The 20339-nt window shown below is 55.0% G+C and overlaps 14 protein-coding genes across 14 annotated transcripts; 6 read left to right on the top strand and 8 right to left on the bottom strand.

Annotated features, from left to right (window-relative positions):
- Positions 1 to 66: 66 nt before the first annotated feature.
- Malapachy_1123 (h aca ribonucleoprotein complex subunit 3) lies at positions 67 to 286 on the bottom strand (the record flags this gene model as incomplete). The annotated part of the gene is made up of 2 exons (XM_018135633.1): positions 67 to 228; positions 260 to 286. 2 exons carry the CDS (start codon positions 284 to 286, stop codon positions 67 to 69), a joined length of 189 nt encoding a protein of 62 aa, XP_017992205.1.
- Positions 287 to 455: 169 nt separating this feature from the next.
- Malapachy_1141 (Component of the copii-coated vesicle) lies at positions 456 to 1118 on the top strand (the record flags this gene model as incomplete). Its single annotated transcript, XM_018135651.1, has 1 exon — positions 456 to 1118. The coding sequence occupies one exon, from the start codon at positions 456 to 458 to the stop codon at positions 1116 to 1118; it is 663 nt and encodes a 220-aa protein (XP_017992425.1).
- A 25-nt stretch (positions 1119 to 1143) lies between these two features.
- Malapachy_1130 (protein mlo2) lies at positions 1144 to 2341 on the bottom strand (the record flags this gene model as incomplete). Its single annotated transcript, XM_018135640.1, is given in 2 exon segments — positions 1144 to 1152; positions 1172 to 2341. 2 exon segments carry the CDS (start codon positions 2339 to 2341, stop codon positions 1144 to 1146), a joined length of 1179 nt encoding a protein of 392 aa, XP_017992154.1.
- A 216-nt stretch (positions 2342 to 2557) lies between these two features.
- Malapachy_1169 (hypothetical protein) lies at positions 2558 to 3344 on the top strand (the record flags this gene model as incomplete). The annotated part of the gene is made up of 3 exons (XM_018135679.1): positions 2558 to 2636; positions 2663 to 2828; positions 2861 to 3344. The coding sequence occupies 3 exons, from the start codon at positions 2558 to 2560 to the stop codon at positions 3342 to 3344; spliced, it is 729 nt and encodes a 242-aa protein (XP_017992134.1).
- On the bottom strand, positions 3329 to 4459 carry Malapachy_1158 (protein toxd; the record flags this gene model as incomplete). Its single annotated transcript, XM_018135668.1, has 1 exon — positions 3329 to 4459. One exon carries the CDS (start codon positions 4457 to 4459, stop codon positions 3329 to 3331), a length of 1131 nt encoding a protein of 376 aa, XP_017992383.1.
- A 184-nt stretch (positions 4460 to 4643) lies between these two features.
- On the top strand, positions 4644 to 5578 carry Malapachy_1168 (binding-protein-dependent transport systems inner membrane component; the record flags this gene model as incomplete). The annotated part of the gene is made up of 2 exons (XM_018135678.1): positions 4644 to 5524; positions 5560 to 5578. 2 exons carry the CDS (start codon positions 4644 to 4646, stop codon positions 5576 to 5578), a joined length of 900 nt encoding a protein of 299 aa, XP_017992145.1.
- A 32-nt stretch (positions 5579 to 5610) lies between these two features.
- Malapachy_1126 (coiled-coil domain-containing protein mtmr15) lies at positions 5611 to 7581 on the bottom strand (the record flags this gene model as incomplete). The annotated part of the gene is made up of 1 exon (XM_018135636.1): positions 5611 to 7581. The coding sequence occupies one exon, from the start codon at positions 7579 to 7581 to the stop codon at positions 5611 to 5613; it is 1971 nt and encodes a 656-aa protein (XP_017992202.1).
- A 200-nt stretch (positions 7582 to 7781) lies between these two features.
- Positions 7782 to 8199, bottom strand: Malapachy_1162 (hypothetical protein; the record flags this gene model as incomplete). The annotated part of the gene is made up of 2 exons (XM_018135672.1): positions 7782 to 8113; positions 8166 to 8199. 2 exons carry the CDS (start codon positions 8197 to 8199, stop codon positions 7782 to 7784), a joined length of 366 nt encoding a protein of 121 aa, XP_017992365.1.
- Positions 8200 to 8395: 196 nt separating this feature from the next.
- Malapachy_1148 (nonmuscle myosin heavy chain b) lies at positions 8396 to 12411 on the top strand (the record flags this gene model as incomplete). The annotated part of the gene is made up of 2 exons (XM_018135658.1): positions 8396 to 8683; positions 8722 to 12411. 2 exons carry the CDS (start codon positions 8396 to 8398, stop codon positions 12409 to 12411), a joined length of 3978 nt encoding a protein of 1325 aa, XP_017992421.1.
- Positions 12412 to 12619: 208 nt separating this feature from the next.
- Positions 12620 to 14346, top strand: Malapachy_1150 (histone acetyltransferase 3; the record flags this gene model as incomplete). The annotated part of the gene is made up of 2 exons (XM_018135660.1): positions 12620 to 12788; positions 12815 to 14346. The coding sequence occupies 2 exons, from the start codon at positions 12620 to 12622 to the stop codon at positions 14344 to 14346; spliced, it is 1701 nt and encodes a 566-aa protein (XP_017992390.1).
- Positions 14347 to 14426: 80 nt separating this feature from the next.
- Positions 14427 to 15189, bottom strand: Malapachy_1160 (histone-fold-containing protein; the record flags this gene model as incomplete). The annotated part of the gene is made up of 4 exons (XM_018135670.1): positions 14427 to 14686; positions 14716 to 14844; positions 14873 to 14951; positions 14983 to 15189. The coding sequence occupies 4 exons, from the start codon at positions 15187 to 15189 to the stop codon at positions 14427 to 14429; spliced, it is 675 nt and encodes a 224-aa protein (XP_017992341.1).
- A 157-nt stretch (positions 15190 to 15346) lies between these two features.
- On the bottom strand, positions 15347 to 16731 carry Malapachy_1129 (dynein regulator; the record flags this gene model as incomplete). Its single annotated transcript, XM_018135639.1, has 4 exons — positions 15347 to 15625; positions 15655 to 16476; positions 16503 to 16665; positions 16694 to 16731. The coding sequence occupies 4 exons, from the start codon at positions 16729 to 16731 to the stop codon at positions 15347 to 15349; spliced, it is 1302 nt and encodes a 433-aa protein (XP_017992196.1).
- Positions 16732 to 16863: 132 nt separating this feature from the next.
- Positions 16864 to 18733, top strand: Malapachy_1147 (kinesin-like protein; the record flags this gene model as incomplete). Its single annotated transcript, XM_018135657.1, has 3 exons — positions 16864 to 16939; positions 16977 to 17723; positions 17889 to 18733. 3 exons carry the CDS (start codon positions 16864 to 16866, stop codon positions 18731 to 18733), a joined length of 1668 nt encoding a protein of 555 aa, XP_017992427.1.
- Positions 18734 to 18924: 191 nt separating this feature from the next.
- On the bottom strand, positions 18925 to 20142 carry Malapachy_1128 (phospho-2-dehydro-3-deoxyheptonate aldolase; the record flags this gene model as incomplete). Its single annotated transcript, XM_018135638.1, has 1 exon — positions 18925 to 20142. One exon carries the CDS (start codon positions 20140 to 20142, stop codon positions 18925 to 18927), a length of 1218 nt encoding a protein of 405 aa, XP_017992197.1.
- Positions 20143 to 20339: the final 197 nt, after the last annotated feature.

Raw genomic sequence — 20339 nt, 5'->3', positions numbered from 1 at the left:
AAAAAACATAGACATGGATATTTTCATACACATGCGCGAGTGACACGCGCTGCGCACAGTAGCCACTTACGCAGCACGGGTCTGCGTAGGCAGCAAGCCAAAGCGCTTCTTGATAGTGATGCGATGACGCGAGAACTTGTCATCCGGTGAGAAACGAGCTGGGTGCGCCGAGCGTGTCATTTTCCCGCTGGCCGTCACCTTCTTCAGCGTATAGGCACGCTTGCCATCCTGTACACATAAGCATGCTTGTCATACGTACCGGCCCCACTGTGTACATCAAATGCATGGCGCCGCCAACGATCAATCAGTTGTAGGAGAAAAAAGAAAGACGACGACGACGACGACCACAAAAACAGGTGGATGATTAGTCAGCATGGTCAGGCTGGGCCCAGGGGCTGTCGTCCGTCCGTTCGCGCCCAGTCTGCTGCTGCTCTGTGTTGATCTCGTAGGTACCAATGTGGCGCGGTGGTCTTGCCTTCTTGACAACCTTCGTGTTGGGCCTCTTGGTCCTCTTGGCAGACGATGCCCATGCCATCAAGTTTGAGTTAGAGTCGGCCCGAAACGCCAAACCGTTTTGCATTTGGAACTATGCGATGGCCGACACCCTCGCTATTATCTCCATCAATGTCGTGCCGCGTGAAGAATTCACAGCCGCAGAACAAAGCGTTGATGTCAAGGTCGTGGACCGTACACACCACAATGTATACCTCAGCAAAAAAGGCATGGAGGGCGAGACGCGCCTTGCCATCAACACACACTACGACGCCGACTTGGGCGTATGCATTGTGAACAATAGCCGACGAAAGCACCTCGTATCGGACGTCGAGTTAGATGTTCAGCTGGGTGGCGAAGCTATTGACTACAACGCGATTGCGAACCAAGAGTCTCTATCTGGTATGGAGACAGAACTTCGGAAACTCTCGGCCATCGCCGATGAAATTCTCGACGAATTGGAGTACTTGAAACTCCGCGAGACACGCATGTTTACCACCAACTCGTCTACCTTGCGTCGTGTGCATGGTTTCTCATGGCTCATTATCTTTGTCGTCATCGCCTTAGGCGTATGGCAGGTATACCACTTGCACAGCTTCTTCAAGCGCAAGTATCTTATTGATTAAGGTAGATCCCGCGAGGACCTTGTAGCTACATGATCTCGAAAGAATGCCCGTACAGCCTCTTCACTGACCGGCTCATGGCTCTCTGCATACGGACGCAAGTGTTCAAAGAGCGCATCACGTAGTTCCTGGTACGCACGAAGCGACTCGAGCATTTGAGGCCGTGGCAGTTGAGAAAGCATCGCCATCCCGCGCTCGTACGTTGAAGACGTCGATGTCGCTGATGCACTATCGTCCCGGTCCATCGGTGGGTCGTACGTCTCTTCCTCGTCCCAGACGTATGGATACGACTCCCATGCCTTCGCACATGCCTCACATCGACACAGCGCGTCACGGAATTGGTGGGTTAAATACACATCCCATCGTCCTGGCACGCTGCCCAACACACTAGAAGCTGGTTTGCTGCACTCAGTGCGCCTGCGTTTGGTCATGGGCTCCGTCGCATTATCATCCGACGACGTACTTCCTAAAGTGCGCCACGAAGGGTCGTCGTCCTTGGGAGGCACAGGCACGAGCCACCCTGGCTGTCCAGCGTACCTACGAAGCAACCACGCCGAGGGTTGGCGCATGCATGCATCACACAAGAGTACATCGAACTGGGACGTTGTGAGAAGGGGCTTGGACTGCGTCGACGGGCGCAGCGATAAGCACGATTCATGGAACCAGTCTTCGCATACAAGGCACTGGTACATTACCTCGTCTTCGGTGTCTGGATCGTACGTCTTACCGCGCTCGCATCGACAAAACGCGCCTTCAAAATTGTGGGTGTACACATTTTCGTCGTTCGGTACATCCCATCCTTTGTTTACATCTTTTGAACGCAGCTGGCATGGCCTAGCATCGGCGGGGTAGCCTGTGTCGCGCTTATGAGGGGTATCTGGACAGAGGCGGTACAAGTTTGGTGTGCCACAATCGCATCGAAAGTGACGCCGATGGAATAGTTCAACGAGCTCGTGATCGCCATGGCATGCCACACTACAGCCTGCACATATGCCCCCATGACCACATGTTTTGCACGCAAATACAGGCTGGCGGATGTAGCCACGCGCAAATGTACACTCGTCAAAGCGGAAGGGAATGGCCTCGTTTGCTTGAGCTTCCAGCCGCTCTTGCTGTTCAATCAAATCTTGCGCTGTAAACCCACGCTCCGCATCTAAGAGAGGCGCCTCCTTATTTGGATCAGGTAAAACTGGCGGCGACGAGGACGAGGGCCCGGCCTCGCTCATCCTGTCACACGAATGCGTCAAGCTGATAGGGTGATTGATGCACGCGCGACAGGGTTGGGCAGGTACCACAAGTTGGCCGCCCTGCGTGATTATCACTCGTCTGCGTCTGCGTGCGCCATGTGGAGTTCGCGCGCACGGCCTGTAGTCTCATCGATGTACAGCTCGATCAGATGATCAGATGATACAAAAGGGGCGCCCTGCATCTTTTCCTCGGCCATGTACCTACGAGCGCTCGTTACGATCCTTGCGACTGTGGCAGTGAGCCTGGCCGTTGCGGTGGAAACGGCACAGGATGGTATGTCTCAGTAGGCTTACGTGTAGCCGCTCAACATCTTCGCGCCATGCTGGTGGACGATACGACGCATTATGTTGCAGCTATGGGCGGCATAGCCGCTAACAATATCTCTGCTATTATGGCCACGGAGTATTTTGCGCCCTGTTTTCAAGACGCGCATAATGGTGACTTGTTGTTTCTTGCGTTGACTGTGTACGTATCCTGCCTTACTTACTGTGCCTCAGCTCGGAGCAGTGGCGTCTTGCTCTATCGCCGAATCGTACGACCACCGTATCTGTACATAACAGCCCTGATATGTCCGTGGTGGATGTACGTCACGCACGTCAGTCTGCCGCAGGACGTCAGGTATGGCAAGCCGAACGGCCTATGTGGCGCCGCGGTATGGCGTCCAAAGGGCGTGCGACAATGTATGGCACGATGCATGCGCTCGCTCCCGACACAAAGGGCCTGGACGATCTTGCCCAATGCTTTACTGCACACCACCCTGATGCGGACGCATGGACACCGCATGCGCATGGCAATCCCCACAGTGCCGTATGGGTACGTTTCGAGCCGACACGCATTTACTATGTGGGCGGCTTTGGTGATGAACATTATATCGGCGATATTGATGTGGATACGTACCGTGCCGCCAAGCTAGGGCTGCATAACGATGCTGATACTGCAAACGCGCTCTACATCCAGTCGTCTATTTACGATAGTGTCTGAATTTGATGCACGACTTTACCTGTCGGGAACGGTACCACGCCTGCCTTGACGCCAATCGTGTGCGCAGTGAAGCTTTCCAATGCGTTCTGTACGCCAACCAGCCCGCGGTCTTGTGGCGCGTCGCTTGGCGGCCACATCGTGACGGGAAGCAACTGCAGTTTGTGCTCGGAAAGCAGTCGGTAGAGCCAGCCTTGGTCGTAGGCGCCCCATCGTAGAGCAAGGTTGTAATCACGCACGAGGATCTCGTCGGATGGGTATGTGTCAAGCAGCTTAAATACATCCAGCGGCCGGCCGAACATCGCATGGACCAGCTCAAATTGCGTTGTTACTTTGCCTTCCAGCTCAGGTAGTACTTTCACAGGAAGGAGCGTGTGCACAAGACCCCCTGCTTCACCCAGCGCACGTTGACATGCTTCGCCGGTCTCCTGCGATCCGAAGCAGTCGATAGCGAAGCGCAGCTGTGGCCATTGCTGACAAATGGTGCGAATGGCTGCTGGAACATCATGCCGAGAGAGGATGGTATCGGCGCCTGCCTTTGCCTGGCCTCCCACAGAGATCACTGTGTAGCCGGCGATTTTGAGGATCTGCGTCGCGTAGAATCCACAGGCTGTGCCACCGCCCCATACCAGCACGGGCTCCTGCGCCGTGTGAGAGGACGGCTCAATGTCCAAGTGCATGCAGCTGCCAAGCGCATGTACAGCTGTGGAAAAGCTAAAAGAGAGCGCTGCCGCTTCGTTCATGGCGACGTCTTCCGGCACTTTGAAGACAAGCGCTGCGTCTGCGACAATGTACTCAGCAAAGGCGCCCCATTGGCCCATGTTGCCAGGCACCCAGCCATATACCTTGGCGCCAACAGGCGGCATAGCACATCGGCCTGGCGTGCCTACAGCGGTCACTATGCCGCTAAAGTCGCAGCCCAAGTGCGAGTCCGGCTTGCAGTACTGCAATGCCAACGATTGCGGGATAAATGGGTAGGCATCCGGTGGATTGTGGGATGCGTAGGCCACTTGCACTACGACCTCGCCTGGGCCTGGCGTAGGGATCGGTTGATCGGTGCGTAGCTGCGCTCGCGTGCACGTATCCACCGGCGCTGGACCGGCGACCAAGCACTGCATGGGGGACGACAAATGCGATGGCGAGCGTATTGCATGCAATAGCGCATGGACCACGTCACGCTACCATATGTCGGCCGATAGCCTGCAACGCAAGACAGCGCGGCGCGTCGATCTAGGGCGGGTTGATGGGTATGACATTCTTCCCCCTACGGACCCCCTGCCAGCTTCTTCCTGATCTCGTGCTATGGTCGAACCTGGCGCTCCTTCGATGTCCGTAGGAGCGCGAGCTACTGTGGTTCTGGTGCCTCTGGCTGTCTGTTTTATTGTCTCTTTCGACTCTAGCAAGGCGGCCCTTCTAACGCCTTTGGCCTTCTTGCCTACCGCGCTCTTTTACTATGTATGGGTACGCCAATGTCAACACATGCCAGCGCGGCGTGCCTATCTTAACGGCCTGATATGGATCTATGTCCTTATGGGCTCCCTGGGTACCATTGTGCTCAGCATTGCGCAGCTAAGCGCCCATTTCCTCACCGTCTCCTTCTTGCTGGGCGACGCTGCGCCGGCGTACTGGATCGAGTTCCTTCGTGGCACAGCCGAAGGACTCACGCACGAGGAACGTATGCGTCGCGCTGATATGGCCGCGACATGGCAAAACTGGGTGCTCATGCTGCTCTTTTCGTACGTCATGGCGGGCGGTATGGAAGAAATATTAAAGTACATGCCAATCCTGTATGCACGGCGGCAGTGCAACAAGCACAAGGCATGCCGTCGCGAACCGATGTACATTGACTTTTCGATTGCAGGCGGACTTGGCCTTGTGACCGTGGAATGCATTGGATACATTGTCGATACGTGTCACAGCGGCTTGCCCGGGTGGGTAGCGCCCCTTGTGACGTTAGCCCAGCGCCAGGTCGCTGGTACTATGGGCCATGTCGTGGTGTCCCTTCTCACGTCGTACCGAGCCGCGCGTGCTGACCGACGTACCCTCTCCTCGTCCTGGTTCCGCATCCTGCTGCCTGCGTTTGTCCTGCACGGCTCAGCGATCATGGCCGTGTTTGTCGCTTGCACGGTCCAAGGCCACGTAGGATGGGTCCATCCCACGGAAGTGATCTCCATTATCGGCCTGTACGGCAACTATTTCCTTGTCGTGCTATTGACAGGTCTCCTAGCTTGGCATGAACGCCATGCTCTCCATCGCGAGAGCGAAGGCATCAAGCAGGCATAGTCTCTGCCTGCACTCGTGCTACATGTACACGCAGCCCAGCACGATGCAGGATATCGATCCATACACGCTGCACTTCGCTAAGCCTATCATTTGGGCTCTTTACCTCGACAAAGCACACTTGCTTGTCGGGGTACCGCCACAAGCTCAAGTCTGGGAAGCCGGCCATGGTCAGCCCATCGCCTTGGCACAATACACGACACAAGGTCGCCAACGCAGGGCCGCCTAGACACTCGGCGAAGTGACGAAGCGTCTCGCGTGGGTACTCGTCCCACCGGCACCCGACAGCGTACGTCTGACGCGGTCGTTCGCGTGCATCCACAGCGTCCAAGATACCCAAGCCACCTGTCGTGGCAATGTCTGTCAATTGCGCTTCAATGGCATCCCGTCGCGCAGTGTAAAATAAATCCGTGGCCCAGTCCAGCGGCCCGCGCTGGTACGGCATTTCAAAAGCGCCGGCGATCGGCGTAAACAGCACGTCCCACAAAAGCAACACACACACAAAGTGGACCAACTGGCCTTCACAATGATACCCCACATACCCCTGCTGTGCATACTGCGCTAGGCACAGTTCTTCCACGGTGCAATCCTCGTTTTGAGCCCCGCGCCACATGGTACGTAGTGCACCACGGCGCGCGGGCGTGTCCAGGCGCGTCGCTGTGAGTAGATCTACCGTAGGTGCATGTAGCTTGCTCCGTGGCTGGTGCCTTTCGTCTTTGGGTACACGCAAACGCGACTCCAAGCGGGCTATGCGTCGCTCCAGGCTGGATTGGTACACCATATGGGTATCGGGGTCCGCTAGCGCTGCATGACAGCATGTCAGAGCTGCCGCGGCATTTTGGCACTGAGCCGTAACAAGGGCCAGTCGCTCATGCCACGCACCGCGGCGTCCACGCCAGAAACTGCGTTGTGCCAGAAGTTGCGTAAGCACATGGCGTTCTCGCTCGCGTTCGCCAAGGCGTGCGAAGCATTCACACGCCTTGAACATGACCCGTGTAAGTGGCCACCCAGCATGAAACCGGAGGCGTGGGTACGTGGCGCGTGGCACGCCGTGTGGGTACTGCTGTGCCACATCCGACAGGGCGTTGACCCACTGCGCGTGCCACGCCTCCCAGAGCTGGACACCTTCGCGCGCGGCTGCCGGGCGCGCACGTAACTCGTCCACAAGATCGTCCATCTGCTCAGCCGCTTGGAGCGCACATTCATAGCGCAACAACGCCTCGCGTGACGCAAACAAATCAGGCGTGCGCTGGTACGTATATACAGGGAAGTGCCGCTTATGTGTACGATGCAGCACCGCAGCGGTCAGCATTGTGCCCAGCGCCGGCTTGCCGCGGTAGTATACCAACGCGAGTCGCTCCATCAGTAGCACCACAGAGGGAATGAGCTGAATACATCCGCCCTGCATGATCATCGTGATGGCCGCCTCCAATCGCTCCTGCGTAGCCGACATTGTCATGCGCAACTCACGACCTTGGGCAAAGAGCGTCGCATTAGACGGCTTGGCCAGTAGACGTGCGGTCAACTCTGCTCGTGTGCCTTGCGGTTTTCGGCCAAGACGCTTCGCGACAAGCCGCAGCTCGTCAACGGTCAATAGAGAAAGTCGCGCTGGAAGGCCACCGTCCATTTCCGTGTCCATCATGGCAAAGCGGTACAGCTCGCATGTAGATGCGTACGCAAACTCGGGGGGCGCCGATTCTTGCGACGTGCTGGGGGCGGCAAAGGGTCGGCATAAATCGTGGGCGGCCTGTGCCATATCGCCGACATCGGCCTCGTAGCCCAGCTTACCCAGACGGTACCACTGATCACGCTTGCGCTGAAGAAGACGGACAAACAGATACCGTGCATCGTACTCTAGTGAGAAAAAACTGCTCAGGCATGTCTGCTCACTTGCCGTGAAGAGATGACTTTCCTTCTCGAGTACCGTACACACCATTTCCTGGAACAGCTCCACATACATCGATTCACCATAGTATCTGCGCTTCTTTGTCGCCCATGTACTCTCATCGGTCCCGTCGATGGCATGGTCGTGACGTGGATCGGACTCGTGGCTCGCGCTCGCCGCGAGTCCGCTCTCGAAAAAAACGTGACGGGGTCTCGGCGCTGCGTGGCTTGAAGCCTGGGACAGCGAGCATAGGATCGGCCCTGTCTTTCCGAGCGTCATCGCGGCGTCTGTGTAAGCAATAGGCATACGTACTTGTACTTCTCATCGGTCCGTGCTGGGGACTTAGATCGCGCGTACCATGGGTCCAAATCCACCGCTTGCTTGAATGTGTTGGATGTCTGAGCAGGCTTGGCCTCACGCTCCATCTCTGCCCAGAAATTGATAGACGTAGTTGGTAATGGCTCTGTAGATGGTGCGTCTACGCCTTTCGCCGCGTCTCGCTGTCGTCGAAGTTGAGCAATGCGCTCGGATCGATCACGCGCTGCCAGCCGCCGATCCTCGCTCGCCTCTTCACGCCGCGCCCGCTCTTCATCCTCGCGTACCCTTTCTATATTCTTCCGATTATACGGATCTTTGGATAAGTCGTCACGTTCACATACGATAGCTTTTATGGTGCGCTAAATGCAGCGGCATAGCCAAGAAGACGTGTCAAAGGTCGCTCGTTCGCTGTGTCAATGCACGATCGTGTTGGTCTCAGCGGCGTGCGTCATGTGACGTTTGATTGGCCCCCCTTCGAGGCACGACAACAAAACCCACGCGCGCACGCGCTTGAGATACACACACACCCTTACGCTCGCTTGCTTACTGCCGAACGTGTCCGCTGTGCCTCATGAGCAATAGCGGTACAGGCTCGTTTCCGTCGGATCCCGACAGGAAAGATGTCTGGGTCCCCGATCCTACTCAGGGCTACGTGGCTGCCTATGTGGTGCGTGAGCATGCTGGGGACAGCGAGTGTTGTTTGGCCAACGGCACCGTAGTGACTGTCCCCACCTCGTCACTGAGCGAGATGAACCCACCCAAGTTCGACAAGGCAGCGGATATTGCTGACCTGACATACTTGAACGAAGCGAGTGTCGTTCACAACCTTCGTCAGCGCTATTTCAGCGATATGATCTATGTACGTATACGCCAGGCACGCCCGACTCACACATCCAGACGTATTCCGGTTTGTTCTTGGTCGCTGTGAACCCGTACCATGCCCTTCCCATCTACACGGAGGCCGTGGTAGATATGTATAAGGAGAAGCGCCGCGAGGAGAACCCACCGCACATCTTTGCCGTCGCAGATGGTGCGATGCGAAGTATGCTCGAGCACCAAGAGAACCAATCCCTCTTGATTACGGGTGAATCCGGTGCTGGTAAAACGGAAAACACCAAGCGTGTGATTCAATACCTTGCCGCAACAGCTGCTGATGCGGATGCTACCGGACCTTGGCGCTCAGGCGAGCCTTTGGGCCTGCTAGAACGTCAGATCCTGGAAGCCAACCCCATTCTGGAATCGTTCGGTAACGCTCAGACGGTACGAAACAACAACTCGAGTCGTTTCGGCAAGTTTATCCGCATTGAATTCTCGGCCACAGGCACGATTGCCGGCGGTCACGTCGAATGGTATCTGCTGGAAAAGAGCCGTGTGCATAGCCGCAGCGCGAACGAGCGCAGTTTCCATGTGTTTTACCAGCTGCTGCGTAGCCATGATCAGGCCTTGCTGGATAGTTTGGCTTTGTCGAACTACCCAGAAGACTACGCGTACCTTGCGTCCACACGCAAGCATGTGGAAGGCATCGACGATACTGTGGAGTTCCGGCAGCTCCTCGAAGCGTTGCGTACCATGGGCTTTTCCTCGCAGGAAGAGCACTGGCTTTTCCTGGTCGTGGCGTTGATCCTTCATCTCGGTAACATTTCGCTCTCTGAAGACCGCTCTGGACAAGCGCGTGTGGACAACATGCAGCAGCTTACGCTGATTAGTGAACTGATGGGCGTAGAGCCAACGCAGCTGCACAATGCCCTTGTGCGTCCTACTGTCCGCGCAGGCCGCGAGATGGTGACGCAGGCACGTACGAAGAAGCAGGTGCAGGATGAAATTGCGGCCCTATGTAAAACCATGTACGAGAAGACGTTTGGGTGGCTTGTGGACCGTATCAACACGGTTCTCGATCGACCGACCAGCAAGTCACAGTTTATCGGTGTATTGGATATTGCCGGTTTCGAGATCTTTGAGACCAACTCGTTCGAGCAGCTTTGCATTAACTATACCAATGAGAAATTGCAGCAATTTTTCAACCATCACATGTTCATGCTTGAGCAGCAAGAGTATGCTCGTGAAGATATTGACTGGGACTATGTCAACTTTGGCCTGGATTTACAGCCGACCATTGACCTGATTGAGTCGTCGTCGCCCATCGGTATTCTTGCTACCCTGGATGAAGAGTGTATTATGCCGAAAGCTAGTGACGCTACCTTCACCGAGAAATTGATCGCTACGTGGGGTCCTGCGAAGGGCCAAGCCATGACGGCCGCCTCGTCGAAGTTTGTGCCGTCGCGCCAAGTGAAGCGTTTCATGGTGCGTCACTATGCTGCCAATGTGGAATACAGCACCGATGGCTGGCTGGATAAGAACCGCGATCCTCTGAACGATAATATCACACGCGTACTCGCTGGCGCGTCGCACGAGTTCTTGGCCTCGTTATTTGTCACCATGGTATCGTCTGACGACGCTGGCGCGCCACGTAGTCGTCGCGGGGCTTTCCGCACGGTGGGCCAGCGCCACAAGGAGCAGCTGGCGTCTCTCATGGCACAGCTTGACTCTACACAGCCGCACTTTGTTCGCTGCATCGTGCCGAATTCGGACAAACGCCCTGGCCGCATGGATCTGCCGCTCGTACTGGATCAGTTGCGATGCAATGGTGTGCTAGAAGGCATTCGTATTGCGCGTCTAGGTTATCCGAACCGTACCTTATTCGCCGAATTTGTCCAGCGGTACGCTCTTCTGGCCCCGGATACGCCTACGTCGCATGTCATGGACTCGCGTCTCGTATCGCGGCATATTGCCGAGTCGCTCGATCTGGACCCTGCTGTGTACCGTATCGGTACGACCAAAATCTTTTTCAAGGCTGGTGTCCTTGCCGAATTGGAGGAACGGCGAAATGTGCGCTTGCATGAGATCTTCACTGGTATCCAGGCAGTATCTCGTGGGTTTATGGCCCGCCGGCTCGCACAGAAGCGCCTGCGTCGTAAGGCGGCAAAACAGCTCTTACAGGACAGTGCTCAGGCGTATGCCAAGCTGCAGTCTTCTGCGTGGTGGCGTTTGTACTTGCGCCTGTTGCCGCTGCTCGCAGCGACAGAGAACGACGAAGAGGCGCGTCGGCATGAAGTGGAAATGGCTATGGTACGTGAACGTGCCCAGCGTGATCAGCAAGAGCGGGAGCGCCTGGCCGAGTTGGAACGCAAACTGCGTCAAGAGTACGCTTTGCTGGAAGAGCAGCTGGACGATGAACGCACCAAGCATGCGTCGACGCATGACACGCTCACAGGCACAATGAACCGACTGGACACAGCCGAAGCTGCTCTGGCAGAGCTGCAAGCGGAGCGTGACGAATGGGCTCGTGATATGCAGTCGCTGCAAGATCAGCTGGACGATGGCCTGCAGCGTGAAAAGGATCTGCAAGTCGAGCTGTCTACGGTGTCCGAGCAACTTACGCAAGAACTTACGTCGCGTGCCAACCTAGAGCACGAGCATGGTGAGGCGATTGCCAAGGCAGGGCAGCTGGAAGAGGAGCTGGCCACAGCGAAGCAGTCGCTGCAAGAGCATATGGAGCGGACTGAGCAGCACATTGAAAGCTTGGCGGCCGAGCATGAGGTGGAGCTTCAGCACTGGCAACAGAAACTGGAGCGGGCGGTTAAGGATACGTCGGCTCACGAAGAACTGACCCAGCGCCTAAGCGATGCTGAGGCCAAGCATGCTTCGTTGCTAGAGGCGCACGAGGCGGTCGCAAAGGAAAGCGCATCATGGCAAGCCCGCGCCTTGGAGGCGACGCAAGCGCTTGACGCGCTCACAGCCGAGCATGAGGATCTGCAGACGCAGCATGAGCAGATCGCTGAGAAGCATGCGTCGCATATCGAGACGTCAGACTCGCTGCGTGTGGCACACGAAGAAGCACAAGAGACCATTGCCCAATTGGAGCAAATGCTGGACACTGAGCGTGAAAAGGCGGAGATTGCTGCAGATGCTCATGCGCGTTCCATGCTGGATTTACAGCAGAAGTTGGATGCTCGCAGTGCCGAAGTGCACAAACTCACAAGCCAAATCCATTCGCTGGAGTTGGAGAACAAACGCTTGGAGACGCTGCAGAACAAGACCACGATTGAGCATGTGCATGTACTCGAGGAAGCGAAGAAATACACGGATCGCCAGCTCTCGGATGTCCAGGCGGAGCTACAGGAGCTCTCGACGTACACACGCTCGCTGGAGCGCACACGCGCCCGACTCCAACAAGAGCATGAGGCGCTGACACGCACGTCCAGCGGCTTGAATGCGGATGATGCGATTCGGCAGCGTGATGAAGCACGTGAAGCCTTGCAAAATGCAGAGAAGAACTCGGCTGACAAGTTGCGCAAGACGCGGGCTGAGTACGAAGTGCGTATCCGTCAACTTGAGGACGAACTGCGTCGTGCGGAGAAAGAGAAATCGTCGATGCACCCCGAAAAGCCCACACCGCTCCTTGGCAATGGGCGCAAGTCGCACACAGCGGCTGCGCGACAAGTCCTCGCCGAGATTCAACTGGAGACCGAGCTCCTGGCCAAGGACCTGGCGCGTGCCAGTGCCATGCGCCCCCCTACGTCGTCGTAGTAAGCGTCTGTTCGTACGTACGTACCTATGTTTAGTCATCAATCCCAAGACGCGTCGCGTCGCGTCGCGTTAGCGCTGAGACTCCCTGCCCCGCTCAAGCGACACGACACGACACAGCACGCATAGCATGGGCATACGCGCGCGGGGCACAGACCCCGGCGCGATCAAACGCGAATCTTCTACGCCCGATGTGGCTACATCTTCCAAGATGGCCACGCACTGGCAGCGCCAGGGGGTAGGCCGTGCCAAGGCGTCGGCCAAGGGCAAGGCGCCCAGCCATGTTCGCCTGTGTGCATTTTGTCTGGGCACAGACGAGATGAATCGCAAGACGAAGAAGCCTGAGCCGCTTGTGTGCTGCAGTGAATGTGGAAGTTGTGGTACGTATTTGTATGCTTATCATCAGGACATCCATCGTGTATGCATTGGGACCATGCAGGAAAAAAGTTGGCTGTTGTGCGTACATACGATTGGCATTGCATGGAGTGCAAGACATGCGAAGTATGTTTGGATAAAGGCGATGATGAGCAGATTATGTTTTGTGATCGTTGTGATCGCGGTTGGCATTTGTACTGCTTACGACCTGCGCTAGACAAACCACCTCGGGGCCTGTGGTACTGCCCAACGTGCCAGCCACCAGCGCCGCCAAACCCTGCACCATCGCGCACCATTGTACGCATTAAACGAAAGCCGAAAGGAGAAGAAGCGCCAGTAAAGAAAGCCAAAGCCACAGAGCCATTGGACGACGAACCTTTCAGTGGATTGCTCACTGGCGACGATGCCAATACCACGACGAATGAACCGTCAGAAGACGATATGGAGCGATACCAAGCTAGCAAACGAGCTGCTGAGTACCAGCTGGGTGGTGCAGTGAGTTTACCGTCACGTACACTGCACGCCCCCTCCCACAACATCAAGGCAGAAAGTGTGTCGGCAGCCGGTGCCAGTACAGGGAAGGCACGCCCGATTTCCATGATTCGCTTTGGCTCCTATGATATCCAGACATGGTTTCAGGCCCCCTTCCCAGAAGAGTACAGCGTTGTACCTGATGGGCGCTTGTGGATGTGTGAGTTTTGTTTGAAGTACATGAAAAGCCGTTTTATGGCTACACGGCACCGCATGAAATGCATGATGCATTATCCGCCTGGCCAGGAAATTTATCGCGCAAACAGCATTTCTGTGTTCGAAGTGGACGGGAGCAAAAACAAAATCTACTGCCAAAACCTGTGTTTGCTAGCAAAGTTGTTCCTTGACCATAAAACCCTCTATTACGACGTGGAACCGTTTTTGTTTTATGTCTTTGTGGAGAGTGATGCATCAGGTTCGCATTTTGTGGGGTACTACAGCAAGGAGAAACGCTCACCTATGGATTACAATGTAAGCTGTATCATGACACTGCCGATTCACCAGCGACGTGGATGGGGCTACTTCCTTATTGAGATGAGCTACCTACTCTCCCAGAAAGAAGGACGCCTTGGCTCGCCCGAAAAGCCCTTGTCTGACTTGGGTTTCCTCACCTATCGAAGCTACTGGAAATTAGCCGTGTTCCGGGCCCTTCAGTCCGACCCCACATGCACTTTGGACGATTTGTGCATACGCACCGGCATGAAAATGGACGATGTGCTATATACCCTACAAGATAATCATATGATCGAAGTCTTCCATAACGGCACAGACATGGGACGGCTTCCGCCGCAATATTTCACCGAGAAAAGTGGCAAAGACCAACGCCGTGAAAGTCCTGCTATCCCTTTGCAAGAGACGCCGATACCGAATGATTACCGCCTTGTACCTGACTTGGACGGCATCCGTGCTCATCTTGCAAACCATGATGCGAAGAAGTACGTTCGCGTCGATCGCGACAAGTTGCGCTGGACGCCTTTCTTGTTTGCGCCGCCCCCGCCTATAGCTACGAAGCCAGATGACGAAGCGCTGTAATGGTTTGGCCATGTTTGCTATGGAAAAAAAAAATAGTACAAATTTGTGTCGATAGATGCGTATAGGCACGACATGAACGTTCAAGGCGCAGCATCCGCGTTCGCTTCTGGAAGCTCCTTGACAACGACATGGTCGTCTGTTGCTGAGGTAGGCTCGTAGGTGTTGCCCGTCTCATCTGTTTGCATAGGCTCTGCGCCCTCCGTACCACCTGCCTCCGCTTCTGCATCTGCTGCCGCAGCAGCCGCAGCCGCAGCAGCTCGGGCTGCCTTCGCACGCTCCCGGCTTTGGGCAGCTGCTTCAGCGCGAGCAGCTGCGCTCTTCTTCTGGAGGTCACGGTAGGCTGTTTGCGTGAGAACCGAAGCGACATACCTTCCAATTGTTCGCGAAGCTCTTTGCGCATCGCAGGAGGGAAATCCAATTCCCGCATAGCATCCAGGACATGGGCTGCAGAGATCGTCTTGTTGCCGCGCGCGATGGCCACATCATGCGATGCCGCAGCTTCACGTCAGATCCATGCAATACGTACTCAAATAGCTCACAAATACAGAGGCAGACTTGACAAGCGCAGTGATGGTATCCTTACGCAACTGCACAGACTCTGGGATCTGATATTAGAGCAGGACACGGATAACGCACCTCGCTACGTGCCACCTTGGCGATCGACGCCTTCGGCAATTCAAACTGATCGAGGCCCAATCCAAACGTACCGCCTGCCGCATTGGTCGCAGACATAGACTTGGCAGAGAGTGGAATATCTTCCTTTTCTGAGTCACTCATCGCTTCCACTGTGTTGGGCACGGGAGACGCCGCCTGCTTTTCAGCGCCTTGCTCTGGCACGTCCATGGTCGACGCAGCTCACGACAAGGCGCACGACGCGTAGCGTGACGCGCGTGGCAGGCTGACTAAATATCGAAGAGGAATTTAATAGTACATACAGACAGAAGGGCCAGGACCATTCAGCAAAGTGCATGTAGGACCCAGCAGGTATCTACGAAACTTGTCAGGGCGTCCAGATTTTCACACTGAGGTCCACAGAGCCGGTGGCAACCACATTGACAGACTGCGTGCTACCAGTGGATTCCTTGCCAGACGCAGCGGTCTCCACGCGACTTCGGCCCCACGCCATCGACGTGACAAAATGGGTATGACTCTCCACCACTTTAAGGCACCGTGCCGAGGCTAAATCCCATACACGTATCGTTTTGTCGTCGGACACCGAGAGTAGAAACTTGCCATTGGGCGAGAATGCTATCCCACGGACCCAGTTGTCATGCCCAGACTTTGGTTAGTCCGAAATCAGGTACATACCAATACACGTAGACATTGCCCTTGCTGGCTCCATATACGAATCGTTTTATCACGCGAACCCGATGCCAGGAACTGTCCTGGCAACGACGCACTTGCATCGTCCTTAGAGGGACGGCTAGCTGTGAGTGTGTGAATAGCCTGATACGACGTAGTAGGCGCAAAGGCGACGCACTCCACCACATGTTCGTGGCCTCGTAGCTCACGACGTGCTTCCCCAGACGCTGCATCCCACAAGCGTACACTCCAATCGCTTGCACCACTGACCAGCCAGCGCCCATCTGATGAAATGTCTAGCGTACGTGCCCAGTCTGTGTGCCCCAGCAACGTGCGCGCACAAAAGCCTGAGTGAAGTTCCCATATTTTAAGCGTTTTATCACGGCTTGCCGTCACAATGTATTGGTCGTTCGGCATGAAACGCACGCTGGAAACGCTGTGTTCATGCCCATGGATGGTGCGAACGTTCTTCCATGCATCGTTACCATCCCACACTTTTACCGATAAATCAGATGAACATGATACCAAATATTGTCCAGCATGATCAAAATCGATGCCTTGAACAGGCTTGGTATGCCCTTTTAACGTTTGTTCCAACTCGCCCGTTTCCCAATCCCATATTTTAATGGTACAATCCTCACTAGCCGTAGCGACCAGCGTGAACATCGGATGAAACGCCACATCCGTGATAGGCTGTCGGTGGCCCAGTAGCGTATGCCGCGGTGGTATGCGCGGGTACCAATCGGCTGCGGAAGCGCCGCGACGTGCACTGGGCGCCGACTGCAGCTCTTTCTCCAGCTCAGCGACTTTGGATGCCAATTCCATATTCTGAGGTCAGTAGGTGAGCTACATACCTTTTTCTGCAAGCGAATCGTACTTAGCCATTTCTTCTCTAGTAGACCGGCATACTTGCTCTTGTTATCAGGTTCATAATTCTCTTGTTTCGCATCAGATTTCAACGCATCATATGTAGTTTGGAAGCCAGACACATAAAAATACTCCAGCAATGCTTTGTGGCTATCATGTAAGATGGTACAGTACTTACAGCTCATCCCGCTGGCGCTCGTTCAGAGCGCTGCTCATGCCACACGTCGTCCACAATCAAGCTTAGGATCTCGAGGGGCGGCATGTTTCACACGTGGTAACCACGTGGAGAGGACCACAGTGTTGCTTGGTGTTGTTCAGCCCTGAGCATCACTTTGGCGTGGAGATACCATGGTAGGCATACCTTCGACGCCATTTCGCGCGCCAGAGAGCGCATCTGAAACTGGTGCTTCCGCAGTGCAAGTTGGTATGTTGTCCCAAAACAAGAAGAACTTACATCATAGCGGTGCGACTTCGGCCTGATGCTGTGGAAGACCCCATGCAAGCCGCCTCGCGCTTCATGCGACCAGCTGTCACGGCCACTTCCCTTACCAGTGTCTTGGTCGAGCCAAGCATCCAAGTGACTTCGTCACGCGAGTCACGCCATTCGTTTTCCTTTGATCGCGTGTTCGATGTGGATGCAGCGCAGACAACGGTATACCAAACTAGTGTAGCACCCTTAGTGCAGCGGTTCCTGGATGGGTATAACACCACCATTTTCGCGTATGGTCAAACATCCAGTGGCAAGTCGTATTCTATGGGAACCTCGGAGGAAAGTGAAACGCTTCTTCTTGAAGAGGAGGACATGGATGAACTGGGCGATCGCATTGGTATTATCCCCCGGGCAGCGCGACAAATCTTCCATACGCTGCGCGACATGAGTGACCCAGACTCTGAATACAAGCTTACCGTGAGCTTCTTGGAACTGTACAATGAAGATCTTATTGATCTACTTTCAGACCCTATCGATGAGCCTTGCCAAGTTCAAATTCGCGAGACGCGGGCAGGCGAGATTGTATGGATGGGTTTGCGGCAGCATGCCGTGGCGAGTGAGCATGAGGTTGTTCGCTTATTGCAGGATGGCATGGCCATGCGTCAGACACATGAAACAGAAATGAATGCGCAGTCCTCACGTTCTCATGCTATCTTTTCTATCACCTTGACACGACAACGACGAACTGTCCAGGAACGAGCCCCCTCGTCGTTAGGTCGTCTGAGCCCTGAAAAAGGATTTGCCACGCCGCGTACGCCACGATCGGGTCTACCGACACTCGGTGGCCGCGCTCCCATGTCGCGCCAGGGCTCGCCTACACGTCCACAAACGCCGACGGCGCGGATTCCTATTCGCACAGGTACACCTGGTCGGCGACCTGCAGAAGAGACCATTGTCACTACCACCAGTAAGCTGCACTTTGTGGACCTGGCTGGCTCGGAGAGGCTGAAGCGCACAGCTGCTACAGGTGATCGTGCGAGGGAGGGCATCGCGATTAATTCAGGTCTGCATGCACTTGGAAATGTCATCAGCATTTTAAGTGATCCTGCCAGGTCAAAGCGGGCCGTGCATGTTCCCTACCGCGACAGCAAATTGACTCGGCTGTTGCAGGATAGTCTTGGTGGAAATGCACACACGCTAATGATTGCCTGCGTTTCGTCTACGGAAGGCAACGTCAGTGAAACACTCAACACGCTGCAGTATGCACAACGAGCGCGTCGTATTCGGAACACGGTCGAGCGGAATCAAGTGGAAGCGGGTTGGGACAACTTGGAGTATTTACAGGGTCTTGTGACACGCTTGCGTAAAGAGCTGGATCTCGTCCGAAGTTCCAACGAACTGGTGCTGGCCTCGCCGGAGAAGATGAGTGCGCCTATGGAGTCCGAATGGCAACGTGAACTTTTAGCTTGGCAAGAAAAATGCACGGCCCTAAGCCGTAAGAACGTGCAGTTAAGCGCAGAATTGGTCCAGCTAGAGCAAGGGCGGAATGGTGGCTCGAATGACTTTTTGGAAGCAGCAGAGCCAGTAATTGTGGAGTACGAAAAGACAGTCGATGCATTGGAAGGCCAGATCAACATGCTCAAAGCCTCTGTGGCGTACTCTGAGCAACTGCTTCGTGACCAAGCGATGGAATTGGAGGCTGCGAAGGAACGTGCTCATCAGGCCGATGAAAAATTGGAAGTGATGCGGAGAGACATGGCTGCGCTTCAAGCAAAAGTATACAACTAAATGTCTTGGATAATGCTGTCTTTTCGTTTTTTCCCGCTTGGCATGCAGTTTTGATGGTCACAGAGGCAGTCAACTACACATCCGTTGACAATTCATACCCGCACAACATAAGCTAGCATACGAGCTACCCACTACGTCATATTAAAGGATAAACCTGGCTGCGTGTATACGTGGGGAAAATGCGTATATAGTTACTTACCCAGCGTTGCAAGCGCAGCATCGTTAAAGCCCACCTTGGACGTAGCCGGCTCCAAGACACCATCGTTGACTTTTTGGCCAGGCTGCAGGTGCGAGGGCGACTTTTCACGACGCGCACGGACACCAGCACGAAGCTTTTCAAGGGCCTCAACCGTGGTCTCCCAGCTAATGCATGCATCTGTGATCGACTGACCATACGTCAGATTTTGCGGGCCCTCTGCAGGCACATCCTGGCGACCTTCCACAAGGTTGCTCTCCAGCATAACACCCATAATGCTCCAAGAAGCCTCATTGCCAGCCGAAAGCTGCTCCACAATGCTGTCGACTACCTTAATTTGGTTCTGATGCTTCTTTTCACTGTTGCCATGGCTGCAGTCAATCATGATTCGCGATGGGAGGCCGGCCTTCTCCAGAGCGGCCTTGGCATTTTCCACATGTTCGCTGCTGTAGTTGGGCCCAGAGTTGGCACCACGCAAAATGACATGGCACATCTGGTTGCCCTTGGTCTGCACAATTGCCGAGATGCCCTGCTTTGTAACCGAAAGGAAGTGGTGCGAGCTAGAGGACGACTTGATGGCATCGACAGCAATGCGCACAGAGCCATCTGTACCATTTTTGAAGCCTACAGGCATGCTCAGACCACTGGTCAACTCACGGTGCACCTGCGATTCGGTAGTGCGAGCACCAATGGCACCCCACGAAATCAGGTCAGCTGTGTACTGTGGACTGATCGCATCAAGGAACTCTGTGGCCGTAGGCAAACCAATCTTTGTCACCTCCAGAAGGAAACCACGGGCGAGTCGCAGACCCTTGTTGATATTGTAGGAGCCGTCCAGATCCGGATCATTGATCAAACCCTTCCAACCAACTGTGGTGCGAGGCTTTTCAAAGTAGACACGCATGATAATATGCAGATCGTCCTGAACCTTGTCGGCATATTCACGAAGACGCTTAGCGTACTCAATACCAGCACGCACATCATGCACGGAGCATGGACCGACCACTACAATAAGACGATCCTGCTCCTTCTTGAGGATCGCCTCAGTGTCGTGACGACCTTTCAAAACAGTCTGAGCAGCATCCACAGGGAGAGGGTAGTCCTCCATGAGGATCTGGGGGGGAATAAGGGGCTTGATGCTGAGGATATGACGGTCATCCAGCTCGTTTAGAGCATCATGGGCAGTCAAAATCTGCGAGTTCGACAAGGACATGGTGCTCAAGTCGAGTCAGTGAGTGAGTGTCACATGCATGACATGCGAACATATGCACATCACGTGGCTGCCAATGAACGAGAACGTATTATCCTCTGTATCTGTGGCCTGGGAAATAGGTAGCCATATTTTCCGAGCAGAGCGTAGACTCGACAAATCGTGGCTGCACGTGGGACATCTTAAATACGCCCAACGCG

This window comes from Malassezia pachydermatis, assembly GCF_001278385.1.
Source record: "Malassezia pachydermatis strain CBS 1879 chromosome Unknown scaffold3, whole genome shotgun sequence".
Classification (NCBI taxonomy): Eukaryota; Fungi; Basidiomycota; class Malasseziomycetes; order Malasseziales; family Malasseziaceae; genus Malassezia; species Malassezia pachydermatis.
This window is presented reverse-complemented; position numbering and strand designations above follow the sequence as displayed.